Raw genomic sequence first — 21904 nt, forward strand, 5'->3', positions numbered from 1 at the left:
TCTGCTGCTTTTTGGAAAACTAGATTGTTTTGTGGGGTCTTTGTTGTAGGTAAAATGGTTTCTGGTTGCAAAGGCAAGTGAATTAGAAGGGATGGGAGGGTTGGAAAGTTGTTTACACTTTTCTTTTTGCTGGACAAGGGCATATACTTCACTTAAACTTGGTGGTGGTTTAAGTAACATAATTTGGGCCTTGATGTTAGTGAAGGAATCATGAAGTCCCATGAGAAACTTCATCATCCAGTCACATTGCTGGTGGGCAATGACAGTTTTCATAGCACCACATGTGTAGGTTGGTATGGTTTCAAAATTCACGAGTTCATCAAGCAAGTTCTTCAATTTTCAAAAATAAAGGCTAACTGAGTCATCTCCTTGAGAGGGAGCATTGATAGATTGTTTCAACTCATAGAGCCGAGGACCATTGTTTTGTGCAAAACGTTGTTCTAACTCAAGCCAAAGAGCGAGAGCAGTTCCAACATACACAACACTATTCTTGATTTCCAAGGACATAGCATTTTGTATCCAAGTTACAACCATGTCATTGCATTGAAGCCATGGTTCTAACGAGTTATTGGAATCAAATGGTTGAGAGAGTGTTCTATCGATGAACCCTAGTTTCTTCTTGATACGCAGAGATTTGCGAATGGTACGAGCCCAAGAGTGATAATTATCGATAGTCAAAAGATGACTTGTGAGTAGTGTGCCAGGGCCATCGTTGGGATTGAGAATATAGGGGTTAGAAGGGTCCTTGGGGTTGAGGTTAATGGTTGCCATTTCACTAGCTTTCTGATACCATAAAAAAGATTGAATTTTCAAGAGGAAGGTCGAGAAAAGAGCAAGCAAAATTGCTTCTGTGTATTTATGTATGTATTTTCTTATTCATTACAGCAGAGTATATCTTTATATAGCAATGTACAAAAGCGTGGAAATAAGGAAATCAAATCATAACAATGAAGGTACAAATATTCTAACAGAATTACAGGTCATTTGCATTTATTCTAGAAGATTCTGTGGTCCCTAATTTCAGCCGAGAAGACATTGAGGAGCTGTGATCATCCGTGACCTGGGCAGCTGAGTTGTATTGGTTTGGTGGCATATTTGGAGTAGAGTTGAATAGATTGTTCATCCTACAGGTAGCTACTGGAAAACGGCGGCCGATATAAGGTGTATTAAACCCATGACCCAATCAACCTGACTTTAGGCGGGTAGGCCATATTGGGCCTTTCAATCCTCGGCCTGAATCACAATGTAACAAAAATGTATTCAAACCATGCTAACAAAATATAAATGAACATCAATGAAGATTTAGGTTGCATTTGGGTAGTAAGGTGATCTCGGATATTCTATAAATAGTGGTTAAAAAGTAGTGAAAGAGTAATGATAGAATATTAAATAGTAGTGAATAGTAATAAAAAGTATGTGAAAAGTAATAATAAAATAATGAATAGTAAATACTCCACTACCCAAATTAGCCCTTAGTGAGAGCCTAGAGAGATGAAGCCGCTTCCGGGTTAGTCTTTCCTTGCCCTAGGCTTAAGCCTGAATCGAGCCATATCATAAATTTTTCAAGAGACGGATCAATTTTTATACAAGTTATTGCTACTAATTAAAAATTAGAAACTAATAATAATAGAAAAATTTTACTCATCATCTCCACACTAAACATAATTTTTTAAATTTTAATTTCTTTTCCCTTACTAAATGTGTGGTGTATTGATGATGAGTAGAAAAGCTCAATTAGTTTAAGAAGATTAATAAAACCAATTCAAAAATAAAAAATAAAAAATAAAAATAAATGTAGTGCGTGATGTGTGAGATGATAAGTAGTAAAGCCATAATAATATATTTGCAACTCGAATGGATCACTTTATTCAGACATTAACTTGAATTTGAACAACCACTAAAATTGTCATGTCATCAAAATAAGAAAAAAGAGAACAATAAATTTTTCGTATTTTCTATGGTCTCCTAGCCTTGACCTTATATATTTAGATGCATGTGTTGAGCAATTTGCTAAACTTATTAATGTATTCTACAGGGGCATTTTCCTTTTCTTTATTAACACGTAAACGTAATCCTATCAATTATTCCTTGTGATCGACAGCCACCGATGCAAAAGTCCATGCAACTAATTATAAGGGCACATGATCCACCATTAAAGACGCTACAAAATCTTTGAGCACAATTCCAGTACGTAGCCATCTTCATCCTTGTACACGACATCAATGACACATGCAAGGTTCATAACTCACATGAGAATGGCTCATGGCTTAGGGCTAGCTCTTAGTCAAAAAACTCCCAGACGTTCAAGAAAGGAGGGAACATTTTGAAGTTTCAGAGGATTGGCACCAAAACAAGTAGGAGGCCAACAAGTACGATGATCTTGGGATGGGAAATGTTGAGAAGGGGACCCCTGCTGCTGCTTCTGAGCAAGTTGATATCGGGAGCTCTGACAATTATCAAGTGAGGGGGCCTATAAATGGAAAGGGAAACATACTTGGTTCCAAGGTCAATCGGTCGTACCATTTCAAGCAAGCTCTGATAGCCTTGAGACCTCCCCTCACTTGATTGATATGCATATTGAGGACCTTTTTGCCTCTAGGGTGGCCTCACCTAACAACATCCCTTTCTTGTCTCCAGTAACTATCCTTGCAAAAAGTCCTGTCCAAGACGACAAATAGGTCAGTTCTCCTTCCCTTAACTCTCCCATCAAACCTGTCAAGGTTGACAATAAGAAGAGTGGGCCTAGCTGGAAGAGAAGGGCTAAGGGGCTTCAAATTAAGGCCCATCTTGCTTCCCCTGACTTACGCATGAGGGATGTTGATAAATTGAAACAGACGAAGAGGCCTGGAAAAGGGTTACATAGGCCCATCTTAACTAGGAAGAGAGCCAAGCAAGCTAGAATGGAAGAGGTTGTGCATCAGCCTAGCTAGACACCATGAAACACTTAGCATGGAACTGTCGAAGGCTTGGAAACCCTTGGTCAGTTTGTGAACTTCACTTAATGGTGAAGGATAAGAGCCCGAATGTAATTTTCCTAATTGAAACTAAGTGTAAAAGAGAGACAATTGAAGCCTTCAGAAACAAACTGAACTATGAACACAGCTTTGTCATTAACTGTCTTGGAAGGAGTGGGGGTCTAGCCTTCCTTTGGAAGATGAAGGTGGATGCTGTTTTGGACTCTTACTCACAAAGTCACATTTCTCTGTCCATACTCTCCACTGCAATGGAAGAGAGATGAATTGTCATAGGTTTCTATGGTCAACCAATGGCTGCAAGGAGAAAGGACAGTTGGGATCTACTTAGTCTCCTTAAGCCTTATAGCCAAGTTCCCTAGATACGCATGGGGGACTTCAATGAAATGCTCACTCATGATGAACAATTTGGTTCCTGTAGTAAACCCTTTAAACAAATGGAGGATTTCGGAATAGCATTATTGGACTGTGAACTAATGGACCTTGGTTTCATAGTGTCTAAATTCACTTGGTGCGATAAAAGGGAGTGTGTTCATTTCACAAAAGTAAGACTGGATAGGGTTCTTGTAAATGGAGAGTGGCTACACCTATTTGAGAACAACCAGGTTCCTGTCCTACCTGTCCAATGCTCAGATCATAACCCCTTTTCATTTCCTACTCGAATTATGATCCTAATCTTGCTCCTAAACAGAAAGTGTTCAGGTATAAAGCTGCCTAGGGGAGGAAAGAGGGTTGTGATGAGATAATTAATTCTGCTTGGCTGCAAGGTCTCTTCACACTTCTAAGGTTGATGTCACAAGAGAAGGTTTGAATAGCTGCAGAGACAAACTAAAGGTATGGAGCAGGGATGCCAATCAAGACTAGAGAAGGCTCATCTCACAAAAAAGAGAAAGACTAAAGATCCTTGCAAGACTCCAACATTGGTCAATTTAGTGACCAAATTAGACTACTACAAAAAGAAGTGGATGATTACCTTAAGGAAGAAGAGATGAAATGGTATCAAAGGGCCAAACAAAGATGGCTCAAGGAGGGTGATAGGAATACCAAGTGTTTCCACAAGTGTGCAAATCAAAGAGGACAGGTCAACTCCATAAAAAGCATTATCAGTGAGGATGGCTCTCCAACTTCTAATTAAGAGAAGATTGCCCAGACTTTCCAAGCCCTCTACCAGGACCTATATTCTACCTTTAACTCTGTGCGTTTTCCTGATGTCCTTAACTCTTCTCAACCTTCAATCACTAAAGAGATGAACCTCTCATTAACGAGAGCCTATTCTAAAGAGGAGTTTGAAAGAGCTATTCTAGAGATGAACCCTCTAGGTTCCCCTGGTCTAGAGGGGTTCCAATATGTGTTTTACCACCATCAGTGGGGCACAATTGGAAACGAGGTGGTTGCTGTAGTAATTGAGATTCTCAACACAAAGGTGGGATTCAAGGACATAAACCAGGCCTTCATCTCACATATACAAAAGAAGAAATCCCCCCAATCAGTGACAAACTACAGACTCATTAGTCTATGCAATCGTCTAAAGTCTATCTTGCCAAATTTGATCTCTCTCACTCAAAGTGCCTTTGTCCCAGGAAGGTTGATTTCAGACAATGTTGTAGTGGCTTATGATCTCTTGCATTGTATGCAAAATAGACTTAAAGGAAGGCATAATGGTTACATGGCACTTAAACTCGATATGAGCAAAGCCTATGATCGAGTGGAATGGGGTTCTTGTAGGCAGTTATGATCAGAATGGGCTTTGACAGCAAGTGGGTTGATGTGGTGATGCAGTGTGTTAGCATTGTTAGCTATTCCATCTTAGTGAATAACATTCCTCAAAAGACTTTCAAACCTACTAGGGGCATCAGACAGGGTGACCCTCTCTCCCCTTACCTCTTTGTCATCTGTTTTGAATTGCTAAGTTTCTTATTGAATTAGGCTGAACAGCAGGGCTTGATCTCGGGTATCCCAGTAGCTCGGGGTGCCTTCCATGTCGATCACTTATATTTTGCAGATGACAGCGTAGTCTTCTGTAAGGCCAACCCTTCTAAGGGAGTAGATTGCATCAAATCCTTAGCACTTATGAGCAAGTCTCTAGCCAAAGGCTCAAGAGAAAACATCAATTTTCTTCAGCAAGAACACTAAATAGGAGGTCACACATGCTATATGGAGCTAGCAGATATTAAAGCTTCTGGTACATTTGATAAGTATCTGGGGCTACCTTCTTATGTTGGGAGATACAAGTCAAAAGCCTTTAGCTCAATACTGGACATAATCAAAGCAAAGATGACCAGCTGGAAAACCAATATGCTGTCCCGGGCAGGTAAGGAAATTCTTCTCAAATCAGTTCTCCAATCGATTCCCACTTACTGCATGGGTATCTTCAAGCTTCCAAAAGCTATCCTTAGGAGCCTCAACAAACTCTTGCAATCCTTTTGTTGGGGACAGAAGAAATGTAGGTCTAAAATTCACTAGATGAGCTAGCAGACCCTGGAAAAACCCAAGCATGCAAGAGGCTTGAATTTTAGGGACTTTGAACACTTTAACCTAGCCTTACTTGCTAAACAAGGCTGGAGAATCATTCAAGACCAGTCTTCTCTAGCTACTCAGGTGCTCCAAGGAAAATACTATCCTAAATCTAATTTATTCTCAGCAAAACAAAGAAGTAATGCTTCCTTTGTGTGGAAAAGCTTTATGTTAGCAAGGCCCCTTCTGTTGAAGGGCCTCCTCTACAAAATTGGGAATGGTAGTAGTGTTAATATTTGGAAAGACAAGTGGCTCCCCAGTCTTTCAACCTATCGAGTCCAGTCTTCTGTGAGTATCCTACAGCCAGATGCCAAAGTCTCTAAACTAATCAATCAAGATAATTGGCAGTGGAACCTCCCTCTCATCTATGCAATATTCTCAGACCAAGAGGCCAGTATGATCAATAAGCTGCCTATCAATCCTTGTAGGAATCGTTATCTATTGACCTGGAGATGCTCAGCTAATGGCAAGTTCTCGGTGAGAAGTGCCTATCATTTGCAAGGGTCTATGAAGGAGGATAGGATGGGTCAAACATCCAGGACAATCTCCAGATCAGGTTTTCAGCACAAAAGGCATCAGGGTACCTTATGCTACAAAATACTTTCTTTGGAGAGCTGCCAGTGAATCCCTCCCCACTAGACTCAATCTTCACAAAAGAAAGGTGGCGGGGTCTCCATTGTGCCCCATCTGTCTCATCCACCCTGAAACTGTATCCCATGCTATCTGATCCTGTAAAGCTACCCAAGATGTGTGGTACTTGTGCTCAAGGAGGATTCAAAAGTCTTGTGTTGATGATGGTTCTTTCAAAGAGATCTTGGAGAACATCGTGAATCATTACTCTAATGAGGAAATCACTGAAGTGATTGTCACCTCCAAACTGATTTGGAATAGAAGGTACACTTGGATATTTGAGACCTATTTTGCGTCTCCTATTCAGATTTTTGAACAAATTAGCGCAGAGCTGAAGTCTATTAGCACTTGTCTAGAGGGTAGTCTAAAGTAGCCAAAGGAGTTGGCGACTACTGATGTTCAGTGGACTGCTCCTGCTCTAGAATTCTACAAAGTTAATTGGGATGTAGCACTCGATAAAAGCAACTCGAGGGTGGGCATAGTAGTGGTGATCAGGGATTTAGTAGGCTGCATTACAGCCATGTTGTGCTCCTCTAAATCCTTGGTCCCTGACCCTCTATTGGGGGAAGCAGTGGCTACCTTTAAAGCCACCTCTTTCTACGCAGAACTAGAACTCAACCAATTCATACTCGAAGGTGATTCACTCACAATGGTCAAGGCTATCCAACAAAGGGAGGAAAGTTGGAACTCAGTTGGGATCATCATCAGAGACATTAAGCTCATTTTTTCTAAGGATAGAATGAAGAAGCCATTGGGATTGCTCTAACAATCTAGACTTCTATCACTCGTAAAACGATCTTGACTCCAACTTCCTGTCTTTGTGATTTCACGTCATCAAACTTAACCTTTTGACTACCCGTGCCTCCTACATGCAGACATTCTTACACTCTAGCTACTTTTTACCCTATCCTGTCTAGAGTAGTATTCAACTGTAAAGCCCCGTCCCCGAAGGTCCGGAGAGTTAACTCAAATTACTTGATAATCAACTCCAACATTGCTAATACTCTTCTAAAAGCTCCAAATCCAACGTAAACACTTCAAATTTAATTAACCACACATACTCGTATATAAAATCCTTGATACAGTAACCCCAAAAATTACCAATTTCTCTACATGTCAATTAAACTCACATTTCAACAATATAATTATGAAAAATCACCAATATTCATCAAAAGCTTTCTATTCTCAATCCACTATTCTTAAGTCATCTCACCCAATTCTTCATGATCCTTATCCTCTGCTGAAATATCAAAAAATCATCTGCAAATATTGGAGATAAGAGGGGGGTGAGTTATCAACAACTCAGTAAGCAGAGAACATATACTAGTATGTAAACATGAGTCTTTTTAGAAAATTCCGTATGCAGAAATAAAACATTTCATTTTTATATGCAGATCTCAGAAACGTGTTATCAGAAAATCAAAGCGACTTTTCAAACTTTTCAGACTCAAAAATTAATTGTTCATATTTAAAGACACTTTCCATATTCAAAGACCATTTTCATATTCAAAGACCATTGTCATGTTCAACAACCAACTGTTCATATTCAAAGATCCATTTCATAATCAAAGACCTTTTTAGTATTCAAAAACCATTTTCATATTTGAAAACCAATAGTTTATATTTAAATATCCGTTTCATATTCAAAAATCACTTTGGCATAACATAATTGAACATCTTCATCTTATCGTATCATGTCATATCATATCATATCATATACCATGTTTAACCCCCGTGGTAGGGTTGTGCTATCCCCGGTGGCTAAACCAGACAGTATCATATGGTGAACTTCTCCTTTTTCAATCTCGGAGCCCTGAGTATGCACACAGAAAAGAACACGTAAAAAGACCACTTTGTTTCCAAAGTGGGTGCACTCATATCATATCATATCATGTTGGTACCAACCATATCACGTGAACCAGTAACAACATATCAGAACCATTTTCAGAATCAAATTCAGAACAGATAAGTATGCCAAAGTTTTATCATATCCATATCATATCAAAGCACGTATGAAACATATTCATATCATTTCTATTTGATAAAAAACAGATCCAAATCATTTCATATCACATGTATAAAAATCTCAATTATATCATATTCGCTCTTTTGCATATTTCAGAAACATGTCAAGTATTGCTCATGTCTACACATTTCATGTCAAAAATATTTGTTTTCTCTTTCATACTTATCTCATGAGTGAATGTAAAACATACACTGAGGTTGTTTTTCACTTTTTCCTTTTAAAACAACATGCACATTTTTACAAACCAACCTCAATTCATTTCTTTTTATGCAAAACTAGCATAGGAACCCGGCTTACCTAGACGACTTAGCTTTTTCAGAAGTTTTCTCAAAAATGTCGAGTCGGCTATAAATCGTTACCTATAAAAATAATCACGTAATTTTCGTAAGTTTTCAATCATTCACGAATTTCGATATTTAAGCCTAAGCTTCTAAAATAATCTATTTTAATTCCTCAAAACTTAAAACCTTCATAATCCCAAAATATATCATCACTTTCTAAAATCATCAATATCCACCGTAACCAACGTCAAACTCAAAACACCAATATTTAAATCCAAAACCGCCAATAAATCTCACATCATAAACCAATCACACAAACAACTCCATAATCCAATCCAACCGATCCCCTTACTCCTCAGACTTAGTCCGGCATAACCAACCAGTTCATAGTAAATATGAGTTAGCACAAAAATACATTTAAATCTCAAAAGTTCTTTGAGAAATACTTACAATGCTATGTTATAATTTTTGAAACATCACAGAGGTGCTAGAAGTGGCGGCACAGCAACAGAACAGTGCAAAATGCACTGTGGCCATGGGTCTCAAAAACTCATTTTTGAACGGGGACAAACCAAGACCCGAAATTGATAAGGTAGGGCTTAGAGATGTTGGTGAAACTAGTGGTAGTGGTGGTTTGCCAAGGGCGGCGGCGTAGGAGGAGGTTTTAGGCCAAAAATGTCCAAAACAGAAATGTGGATGGTGGAGCTTCACTGGTGATGGATCGGAGATGGGGATGGGTGGGTTAGGTTGTTAGGAGGTTGAGGATGAAGGGGTGAAGAGATGGTGGCCGAAGGTGGCGCGATGGCGGCGTTGGAGCTCAAACAGTGTCGCGGCTTTGAGGAGCTCGTGGAGGCTAACGGCGGCGCAAAGGAGGCTGAAAATGGAGGGAGGTGGTCACCGGAGGGAGAGGAAGAAGATGGGCTGGGTGGTGCCGATCACGGCGGCGCAGCAGCGGTGGGCGAGGTGATGTGACGAAATGCATGGGGAGAGAGAGGGGGAAACGGCCAACGTGCGTGGTAGAGAGGAGAGAGAGAGGGAAGAAAAAAAAAAGAAAAAGAAGAAGGAAGAAAAAGGAAAGGGAAAGAAAAAGGAAAAATGGAGGGAAAGAAATGAGGTCCAATCCTCACATCTTGGGTCACAAAAATGATCCAACGAAAAAGATTTCAAAATAGCATCTCAATTAAAATAATTTAAACATAATGATAGAATGAAAATAAAATATTTAAATCTCATAATAAATTAATTTAAAATAAAGAACAATTTAAATGCATAGCAAAAATTAATATCAAGGAAACATATCAAATTTAATTTTCATAATTTAAAGATCATAAAAATAAACCATTTAAAAGTCCGACAATTTTAAAACAAGAAAATAATTTTTTTTGAATTAATAAAAATACACTAAAATACGGGTTGTTACAGATCATGTCACTTCATTAAAAATAAATTTTAATATTACAAAAATTCACTCAATTTTATGTAGAGTTGTAAAAAAGTTGTAAAATAGTTGTAAAGTTATCATTTTCCTTATGCCTATAGTAGTGCTCACTTTATTATTTTTTTATGTTAAGCTTATTAGGTCATTTTTCTTTTGAAACTGGATGCATCCATGCATGCATGATGCATATGGAATTGATCATCTTAAAAAGAAGTTTTTTATATTGTTTCCAAACAAATATAACATATTTGAAAGTGCTAATTTAGATATATGATTACCAATCAATAAATAACTTTTTAATAGTAGAAGTTGTGATCACTTAAGCTCGACAACTAAAAGTCCTAAAGCTAAAATCTATATTACCAACCACTATTTCAAGTATGCACTTACTAGAATTGGACCCAATTCAGTGCCTCTTTAACTTTGACATATATATAATGACATGCATGCAGTTATCAAACACTGTCTTAGCCATGACATCCTACATACGTGGATATTCCTGATTAGGATGAAAGTATACAGACTGTAAAGGTCGTGTCCCACACCAGTGGTGATCGTTAACTTACAAATTGTTACGTAGGTGGCACGGTGTGCCTGTGACACCTCCGATGCCTAAGTCAACAATAAGTGAGGGATAATAACTCAAGAATCCTCAATCCAATGATTCGAGGGTTACCTATTGCCCCTATATGTAGACGTGGAGAATATTGGATGAGTACCATAAATTGATCAACTTTGCACAATACTTAACCATTATGAGGCTTATTTATGATGTATCAGAATTATCTAATTCCCATGTTATCTATAACCATAACATGAGGGCTTATCTGCCCTAATAAACAGGGTGGCTAGGGCCTGTGTTCGATCCAATAGTTACCATTTATGGATGATGGGCCTTGGGCCTCTAGTTTGGGCTAGACCAATATTAAATCCTCCAGTTGCCCTGTTAATTCCTCTTATTTGTAAGCATGTGGAATTCACCAATGAAGGATATTTTTTGTTTGCTTTCAACATATAAATATCTCGCTTCACTCAAACAAGGGGTTTGAGATTTGTAGACTACCTCGCTGGGGGTTTTAGACCTTTAGACTACCTCATTGGCCCATTAATTACTTTGCTTGTCGTTTCCACTTACCAAGAGGCTGGAATTCAAACTTGAGAAAGGTGCGTAAGTTACCTAGTAACCGTCGCCACTTTCTCTTTCAGTCATATCATTTAGTCAGGTAATGATGATCTGTAGTCATCACTTATTCGTAATTTCTCTACTCTTTCTTATTTTTCATCTTGTCCCCCATTTCTTCCTGTCTTCTTTACGTTCTTGAGACCCCACTATTTCGGCTTCTTTATCTATGACCTTGACCTCTCTCATCTTTTGCTTTCCCTATGCTTCTTCACTCTCTCATTTTCCCTTTCTCTTTACTTTTTCATCACCCTCAGGGCCCAACAAAACACATCCCAAACCCCTTCTATCCTAGAGTCTTCCTCTGTGAAAGACATCCCATGCTTCAAAGGTTTTGGGTGGCATTCCACCCTTACTGCTAAGGACTTGGCGAATCTACGCACACCAACTGGATTCTAGACAAAATACTCCTAGAACTTTCTCACTATGGCTATGTCGATGAAGAAGGGTTTGCTGAAAAGGTTGCTCTTCCTGTCTATGCCCTCACCCACGGTTTGCGATTTCCTTTCTATCGCCCGATACATGACGTTCTTGATATTCTATAGCTAACCCCTGTGCAGCATCATTCTCACCCGTGGCGGGTTCTTCTTTGTTCTTGCATGGCATTGTGTTTCTTTTGGTTTTGGAACCCTCTCGGGAAGAATACCCAAATTTAACTGCCCAAGAGTTCTTGGAGTTTTATTCTTTGAGCAGCTCTACAGACAACATTTGCAACTTTCAGATTAAGAATCAGCGGTTGGCTTGTTTTGAGAGTCACCATTCAAATGCCAAGCAATGGTCGAGGAACTTCTTCTTTGTCTCTAGCGTAGATTGGGAATTTTCGAATTCAGAGGATATACACCGAGACTTCCCTATTAGAGCCTCCTGGAGTAACGTTCTCGATGAGAAACGCTTGGCGGCAGCTTTGGACTCTTTATCTGAACAAGAGCAATCCTGCATTAACATGGTCACCGCCATGGCTACTGAACACGAGGACGAGATTTGGATCGAGTTCCTTTTGACACCTGCCAATATTGATCATTTCTTGGTAATGCCTGGCTGTGTGAAAGGAGTAAATATTTTATTCATAATATTTTAAAATTTACTAAGAGCATTTTTTGACCCAAATGACATAACATTTCATTCATAATATCCAAATGGAACTGTGAATGTTGTTTTATAATGGTCTTTTTTAGCAATTTGGATTTGCCAAAATCTACTCTTCATGTCAAATTTTGAAAATGCTATAGCATTATAAAGTCGAGATAATAAATATTTTTAATTAGGAATTAGGTATCTAATCCATTTTAATATTTTATTTAACGGTTTACAATTGATAACTAGCTTAGGGATTCCTCTTTCTAATTCTTCCTTTTTTTAACATAAAAGGCAGTACAACTCTATGGTGACTTACATTTTCTAATTAATCTTTTGTTAATAAATTATCAATTTCTTCTTTACAGAATTCTAATAATTCATTTGAATTTGAATTTGTCTAACTTTAGTTGAAATATTCTTTTCAGAAAATTCTTTTTCATAAGGTAATTCAACTATATGTTATTTTCTATTCCAAAAAGCATTAGGCAGGTTAGAGCATACCTTTTTTTCAATTATAATTTTAAAATTATCAATTTTTTGAGTCAGTAATGGATCTTTTAATTGTTCTTCAATTCTTTTATATTTTAATTTTTGTTTTAAAAAACTTACATTTTCATGGCCGCTGAGTTGGCTCCGTTGTGGCTAAGTTCAATCCATATACCGTGTAACGCCCGTCCTTATGGTGGGTCTTTTTATAAAATATTTTAAGAAAGGACGACAGGAATTACTGTCCAATTTAAAACTTTTTGCTTTCTTCCTAGGGTGCAAGACTCCACGTTTATAAAATAAAAATGTGCTTTTGCAATAAAAGAGGTTTACAGCTGAAAACATCAATTTTAATAATAAAATGCCTCTCTTACATTTGAACCTCGTGCCTAGACTTCCGTGCTCTTCCCCATGGGCCGTGTTTGTCCTGACGCGTACTTCATTTCCTTCCCCTGTGGGGGGAGATGGACATGAATAAAAACTAAAATGAGTCGAAGACTCGTAAGCATTACTTTATTCAGTTAAAATATAACAACGTAGGTTTTCATTCATGCATTCATCATTCGTACATACTATACATACAAGCATGCGTGCATACGATCGTTCATTTGAAAACGTCATTAGACGGGATTTTCCTTTCTTTTCGTAAAACGTTTCACCTGTCAATGACTTCATTTATGCAAGAGTGCAGTGCCTTCATTTCTTAAAGTGCATTCGTGCATGCGTACATACGTACATACATACATTCTTTCTTTTCACTTTCATAGGCCGGTACACACTGTTACGCCCCACGTGTTAGGGTTAGCGGTCTTTTGGACCTGGATCCCGCCCGTGGCCGCAGGTTAGGAATCCCTTTTCATAGGGGGTAGCACTAGGTGCACTACCTGTACTACTTACCCGGCATTGCAATCTGCCCATTCATTGGTACCCTTTCATTCATTCATATGACCGTTACTTGTCTTCATACATTTCAAGCTTTCATTCATTCTTTCATTCATTCGTTCATGCAAGCTCTAAATAGCTGGAGTTTTCATTCAGTTCTTTCTTTCATTTAACATGAGAAAACATTTCTTTTCATGAGAAAACATCATTTCGTGAGCATGGGCTTGAACGTCCTCTTTTAGGACATCCACGAACTTCACCTCGCGACATTCACAAAAGTATCAGTTTGTACCGTCCATAAAATATAAAGCACGGGCTCAAACTTCGCCTTTTACGGCATCCGTAAGCATCACCTTGAACGTCGGCCTTCGCGACGTCCACAAGCATCACCTCGCGGCGCTCGCGACAGCGTCCTTCCGTAGGATCCACGAAGGCGTAGGCTCAAGCTCGTCTTACGTGCATTTACATCAGTTCATTTTCTTTGAAAATACATACAATAGATACATCTTATTGTCATCCATTCGCATGCGTACAATTAATAAGTTTGGGTGCATAAAAAGGGGCTTTCATGGAGGGGCCGAACGTACATATACATTTGAAAGCATAGCATCTTCTTTCGTAAGCATTTTCTTAAAGTTAAAAGCTTTTTGCTTTTCATTTCGTAATTTCTAGAAAACTCTAGAAGGGCATGAACGTAATACTTACCTGGATTCCATGCTACTTTCATACCATGTAATCCATTCATGCGCTTGTCAGCTGGCAACCTACATGCATGCATCACCTTAACGTCATTCTCTATCTAATGCATAAGCAACTGAACTAGAAATAGAACTACACTATACTTAGAACACTCTCATTCTATCCCGTGCACTTACATGCCCTTTACTATGCTAAAACCTTCAGGGACCCATTGCGGTCACCACATCTTCCAACTCAGGCCTTGCCTCGAGTGCTCATTGACTAAAGTGAACCCATGATTCACCTTAGGATTAAGATACTAAGACCTCTGCCTCATTCTTCTCATTAACCACGTTCCGACGCATGACTCAGACAAACTAAGTCACGCATCCCTTCCTTAGACAGTACACTCGTCACTATCTTCATGCATCTTAGCCCATACTAATCCTCATTCCCATCCATACAAGCCACACTGCTCTAAGCCAACTCTGAGGCTTAAGCATTATGTAACTGTGCTCAGGACAAATTACCCATTACATATGGTGAATCCGTCCGGCACATGTGTCTAACCAGATTACACATGTACCTTACCCCTTTATCACCTAAGATCAACATATAACACGTTGATCACCTGCTTGTGGGGATAAGGGCCATGTTCTGATACCAACATTCTCTTAACCCGACCAGCATGACTCTTCATGCTAGTTGTTTCTCCTTGCAGTTCATCCCAACACATAACATGACAAGGCTCCATTCACCATTACGCCTTATGTCATGTCATATAGCTCAAGACTACACCCGAGCTATACCATGACCTTGTCATGTCACCTGGCATCCTGCTATGTCATTTCTTACATCAACTCCTTAACTCATCATGAGTACGGTTCCTCACGTACTCATGTCACATCGTGACATCTCGTCACGTTCCTGTTACATCATTTCTACACTAATTCCTCACCCATCATAAGCATGACTGTCAACAACCACGTCACTTCGTGAAGTTGCCCAATCATGCTTCCGCTGCCTACTCTTACACTTGTTCTGTTACTTCACGCATACTCTTAGCCATAAGTCCATCACGATGACACTTGTCACCATAGATTACAGGCTACGCCATAGCTACTTCGGGACACTATTCCACAGTTCCCGACACTACTCATCACGTTCTATCATCAATATAACATACCCGCCATACGATGCATCATTCCACCACATGGAGTACACTCTCCGTGTACTCCATTCATACACACCGCATCACCATTATGGCATACACGCCATATAGTGCATTCCTTTACCACATAGAGTACATTTTACATGTACTCTCTCCATTCACACTACGCCACATCACCATCACGGCATATCCGCCGTATGGTGCATTGCTCCATCCTCTTGTTACACACATCACGCCATACAATACACGTTACGCCACATCACCATTACGGCATACCGTCGTATGGTACGTTGCTCTACCATATGGAGTACATTCTACATCTACTCCCTTCATACATAACACGCCACACAGAGCACACTCAGTGTGTACTCTTCCCATTCCACAATACACCAGGAGAGTATATTCTACATATACTCTCCTTATCACACACTACGCCACACACAAAGTACACTCAACGTGTACTATTCCCACTCCACATGCCACGTCACCAATACAACACATACCCCACAACCGCATTGCACGGCACAACCATGCCACAACTATAGCACAACCTCCACAATCATACATCACCACACACTTCGCAACACAGAATGCCCAACAATTCACAGCGCACTACACAATAAGTCCAACACTTCACATACACGGCACATCACATCACCACACTACACAGATATGCCCAACACTTCACAGCGCACTACACAGCGCATCTCAATACAACCCAGTCATTCCCCTAATACTAACAGCACAGTCCACAACCTAATCTACTAATCAATATCTAACATAATAAAAAGGGATAGAAAGTTATACCATCGACGGGATAATCCGTGCGTTGCTCGCTGATCGCCACAGCCGATGATGTTGGAGAGGTCATACGTGGCGGCTAACTCACGTACGTTGACCATTTGGGCGTTTGGATAACTAAGTGTGGTCTTGCAAGGGCTCGTGAAGGCCTTGTGATGGTGGCAAGGAGCGTAACATGGCGGATCTAGCCGTGTACGGTGGCGGTCAGTCACACGCAGTGACTCTCCATCACGTGCAGTGGTTACCCACCACATAAAGTGGTGGTTTGGGACCTTAGGCTTGGCTAAGGGAAATGCGGTGGAACTCGTGGTGGCGTCGAGGTGGCGCCACGGTGGCTCACGGCGGCAGATCTGGCCGCACAGTGGGTGAGAGGCCTTGGGAGAGTGAGAGAGAGTGTGCGTGCATAAGTGGCAGATCGGGGCCGTGGATGGTTGGGTTGACTCGGTGGTGGCCTGTGGAAGCTGGTGACGGTAGTTATCCACCGTGGGTGGCGGTGCACGATCGTGGAGGAGTGCAAAGTCGTGCGTGCGTGAGGAGGAGTGTCCGTGCATGGAGGAATGGCTACTGGCCATGGGTCACGTGAAGGAGGAAGGGGGAGGTAAGGGGAGGTCCATGGTGGTGACTGGTGGCCGTGGGTGCTGCGCACGGCGGCGCACGGTGAGGAAATGGGTTAGAGACCCATTTCCGGTTCTTGTTGTGGAAGGAGAGGGAGGGCTGCGCAACAGGGGCTGGCTTTAGTGGAGGATGATGGCCGGCAGGAGGAAAAGCTGCCGTGGGAGTGGTGGCGCCGTTGGGCAGCGCACGGCAGCGCTACGTGCATCAAGCCCATTCGGGCTTTGCACTTCCAGCGGAGAGGAGGAAAGAGCGTGAGAGGGAGAGGTTGCTACGGGGAGGCTCACCGGAGGAAGGGGGAGTTGATGGTGCTGGCGGTGAGAGCTGCCGATGCACGGCGGCGTCGGGTTGAGTGATGGAAGCTACAGCGTGGGAGGAGCTACGTGCTGCGCACGCCGAATGAGAGAGGGTGGAGAGAGAGAGAGGGCTGGGGAAAAAGTGAGGGAACGAGAGAGGAGGTTTGGTTTTATAATCCAGTCTCTTCGTCTTGGGGTCATCAAAAGGATCTAACGTTGAGATATTAAAATACTGATTTGAAAATGCGTAAACGTTAACTTAATTAAAAGCACTCAGAGGAATTAAGGTAAATATTATTTGAAACTAACTTTAATTTATAAAATAATATTTCTTCATCATTAATAAATGATGAAGTCTTATTTAATATATTTAAGAGAATAAAACCATTAAATTAATTAAAACTTTCAACATAATTTAAATCCCTTAATATTTCAAATAACGGGAATCATTTTAATAATTAATATTAAAATGATCTCCGACAATTATAATATTTTGGAGCTCTTCAAAATATTATAATTGTCTCATTTAAAAACAAGTTTAACTCAACGATACTAGAAATACCTCATATAAATATTTTCAGTACATTTAAAACACTGGGCATGCCTTAGAAGTCACCTAATATCTTGAGAGTCACGTCGTCATGGTTCAGCACACATGACGATGCTCGCAGTCGCTAGAAAGAATGGCAGACTGTTGCATAATTCCGTCATCAGAATTTGCTTATGTCAGAAATGAGAGGCATTACGTAAGAAAGAGAGAAGCTTACGTAAGAAGAAATGAGAGGGGGTAACATATTGTTCGAACGATTTTGTAAGCATTTGAACGGTAGGAACTAAAACATCGAACTGTTGATCGGTTCACCATACATTCAAACTGAATTTAATTTCAGCGTTCGAACATATATGTTTCACATTCGAACGGTGATGTAAAAATTATAATATTTGAACGAGATATTCGATCGAACGGTATAATAGAAAAGAATTTCTCATTGTCTTAATTAGTATGTAATTTTGTGAATATTCATGTATAAGGGTGTAAACAAAACTGATGAACCGGTAAATCGGACCAAACCGGACCGAACTAGTGGCTTGGATATGGTACCGAGTAAATCACAGCGATTATTTTCGCTAGGAAAAGTCCTATAAATCACTGCCATTGACTTTTCCCAGCGATTTTGTAATGCCCGTCCTTGTGGTGGGTCTTTTTATAAAATATTTTGAGAAAGGATGACGGGAATTACCGTCCGATTTAAAACTTTTTGCTTCTTCCCAGGGTGCAATAGTCTTAGTTTATAAAATAAAAATGTGCTTTTATAATAAAAGAGGTTTACAGTGGGAAAACATCAATTTTAATAATAAAATGCCTCTCTTACATTTGAACCTCGTGCCTAGACTTCCGTGCTCTTCCCCATGGGCCGTGTCTGTCCCAGCGCGTACTTCATTTCCTTCCCTGTGGGGGGGGAGGGACATGCATAAAAACTAAAATGAGTCGAAGACTCGTAAGCATTACTTCATGCAGTTAAAATATAACAACGTAGGTTTTCATTCATGCATTCATCATTCGTACATACTATACATACATGCATGCGTGCATACGTGCGTTCATTTGAAAACGTCACTGGACAGGATTTTCCTTTCTTTTCGTAAAACGTGTCACCCGTCAGTGTCTTCATTTCTGCAAGGGTGCAGTGCCTTCATTTCTTAAAGTGCGTTCATGCATGCGTACATACTTACATACATACATTCTTTCTTTTCACTTTCATAGGCCGGTACACACTGTTACCCCCCGTGTGTTAGGGCTAGCGGCCCTTTGACCTGGATCCTGCCCGTGGCCACAGGTTAGGAATCCCTTTTCATAGGGGGCAACACTGGGTGCACTACTAGTACTACTTACCTGGTATTGCAATCTGCCTATTCATTACTACCCTTTCATTCATTCATGTGGCCGTTACGTGTCTTCATACATGAGCTAGAGCTTCATTCATTCATGCCAGCTCAGAAGAGCTGGAGCTTTCATTCCGTTCTTTCTTTCATTTAACATGGGAAAACATTTCTTTTCATGAGAAAACTTCATTTCGTGAGCATGGGCTTGAACGTCCTCTTTCACGACATCCACGAGCATCACCTCGCGGCATTCATAAAAGTATCAGTTCGTACCGTCCATAAAACATAAAGCACGGGCTCAAACTTCGCCTTTCGCGGCATCCATAAGCATCACCTTGAACGTCGGCCTTCGCAGCGTCCACGAGCATCACCTCGCGGCGCTCACGATGGCGTCCTTCCGTAGGATCCACAAAGGCGTCGGCTCGAGCTCGTCTTTCGTGCATTTACATTAGTTCGTTTTCTTTGAAAATACATACAATAAATACATCTTATAGTCATCCATTCGCATGCGTACAATTAATAACTTTGGGTGCAAAAAAAGGGGCTTTCATGGTGGGGCCTTGCGTACATATACATTTGAAAGCATAACATCTTCTTTCGTAAGCATTTTCTTAAAGATAAAAGCTTTTCCTTTTCGTTTCGTAATTTCTAGAAAACTCCAGAAGGGCATGAACGTAATACCTACCTGGACTCCATGCTACTTTCATACCATGCAGTCCATTTATACGCGTGTCAGCTAGCAACCTACATGCATACATCATCTTAAGATCATTCTCTATCTAATGCATAAATAACTAAACTAGAAATAGAACTACACTATACTTGAAACACTCTCCTTCTATCCCGTGCACTTACGTGCCCTTCACTACATTGAAACCTTCGGGGATCGCTTACGGTCACGACATCTTCCAACTCAACGTCTTGCCTCGAGTGCTCATTCACTAAAGTGAACCCATGATTCACCTTAGGATTAAGACACTAAGACATTCGTCTTATTCTCCTTATTAACGACGTTCCGATGCATGACTCAGACCAACTAAGTCACGCATCCCTTCCTTAGACAGTACACTCGTCACTATCTTCATGCATCTTAGCCCATACTAATCCTCATTCCCATCCATACAAGCCACACGGCTCTAAGCCAACTCTAAGGCTTAAGCACCGCGCAACTCTACTGGGGACAGATTACCCATTACATATGGTGAATCCGTCTGGTACACGTGTCTCACCAGACTACACATGTACCTTACCCCTTTATCACATAAGATCAACATATAACATGTCGATCACCTGCTTGTAAGGATGAGGGCCATATTCTGATACCAACATTCTCTTAACCCGGCCAGCACGACTCTTCATGCTAGCCGTCCCTTCGACAGTTCATCCCAACACTTAATATGACAAGGCTCCATTCACCATTATGCCTTATGTCACGTTATATAGCTCTAGACTACTCTCAAGCTACACCATGACCTTGTCACATCATCCGACATCCTGTTACGTCACTTCTACGCCAACTTCTAACTCATCACGAGTACGGTTCCTCACGTACTCCCGTCACATCGTGACAAATTTACACCTCGTTGCATGTTCGCCTGTATTATTCCTCCACTTCTAATCTACCTCAATGGAAGCCCAAAATCACTGCTAAAAGGTTATCTTTTCTAGTGATTTTTTTTCACCGCAAATTCCAAATAAAACGCTACAAATACCCATTCGGTTTTTCTATTAAATCGCCGAAAAAACTTTTTGCGGTGAATTATAGTTGTCGCAAAAAGTTAATAAATCGCCACTAATAAGGAGATCGACTCCAATAAATCACTGTGAAAACTTTTTGTGGTGAATAATAGTCGTTGTAAATACTATAAAAATTGCCGATAAAAGGAATTTCCAATGATATATGATCACCGAAATAAGTTTAATATGCTGAAAAAATATTTTTGGCAAATTTTACTCATCGAAAAAAATATTTCACAAGATAAAAAAAAAAATCCACAAACCCTTACATATAATATATGTATATATAACTGTAGGATATAATTAATATATGAACTAAACCCTAAAGCTAGAAATTTCATGCACCGATCAATGTTGTTAATCAAGTACTATCCAATACAATTTTTAGTCTTACGTAAATCCCTACATCTCTACCTAGTTAAAAGAAGACAACACGATGTAGCAGCAGGACCCAAATTTTAAACCAACACGACTACTTTTGAACCCTAAAGAAACCCAATTTCACCAATCCAGAACCACAACTCATGCACAAAACAGACCCACAACACAGATGCACAAAAAAGACTCACAACTTAGATGCACAGAAAAATTGTAATGTCTAAAAGGTAAACAGCTCCACGACTCGTATCACACAATATAGGACAAGAAATTGCCCGATAGTTCTCTCTAAATATTCACAAGAAGGCTGCATGTTTATCTCACTCACATAGTCCCACATTAGCATCTTTGTATTTAATACTCAATTGATCTTGTGTAGTACATTGTTGCACTAGTTTATGCGTATCAACGAGACTTTCTGCTAACATTGTTGAGTACCTACATATCCAATACATAACAAAGAATTAAGGTTGTTCATCAAACAAAAACAAAGAGAGAAATAATTATACCTCTTGGTTTGGCCCAAAAGAAACTCAAGTTGCTTATCAAGTGCCTTGAGTTATTTGAAGAAATTAGATGACTATTTGAACAAAGTGGACTCAGAAGAAATTACAGAGGGGTTAAATAAGGTTTTAAGAATAGATAAATATTTTGACAAGTTATTTGAAGAGTAAAGATAAACTAACCAGTTTTTCTATTTTCATCCAGAATTTCTTCATGCCCTTTGAGATATTGAGTGCAACTTTTCTTAACCGCTGCTCCTCTTCCTGTTAAAATTTGTAGTTATTCTGATATACTCATAATCATGATATCACCGTGTTGTATAGAACAAAATAATTGTGTCTACTCCTGGTGATGCAA

At 40.0% G+C, this 21904-nt stretch overlaps 1 protein-coding gene and 1 long non-coding RNA gene across 2 annotated transcripts; both read right to left on the reverse strand.

Annotated features, from left to right (window-relative positions):
* Positions 1–339: 339 nt before the first annotated feature.
* Positions 340–771, reverse strand: LOC121235445. Its single transcript, XM_041131792.1, has one exon. It carries the CDS (start codon positions 769–771, stop codon positions 340–342), a length of 432 nt encoding a protein of 143 aa, XP_040987726.1.
* Positions 772–21141: 20370 nt separating this feature from the next.
* Positions 21142–21761, reverse strand: LOC121234072. The gene is made up of 3 exons (XR_005934294.1): positions 21730–21761; positions 21553–21641; positions 21142–21481 (listed from the first exon to the last, which is right to left on the reverse strand). It is a non-coding gene; the product is annotated as an uncharacterized LOC121234072 (long non-coding RNA).
* Between the last annotated feature and the right edge of the window lie 143 nt (positions 21762–21904).

The sequence above is a fragment of the Juglans microcarpa x Juglans regia genome, chromosome 6D (assembly GCF_004785595.1).
Source record: "Juglans microcarpa x Juglans regia isolate MS1-56 chromosome 6D, Jm3101_v1.0, whole genome shotgun sequence".
In the NCBI taxonomy this organism is placed as follows: Eukaryota; Viridiplantae; Streptophyta; class Magnoliopsida; order Fagales; family Juglandaceae; genus Juglans; species Juglans microcarpa x Juglans regia.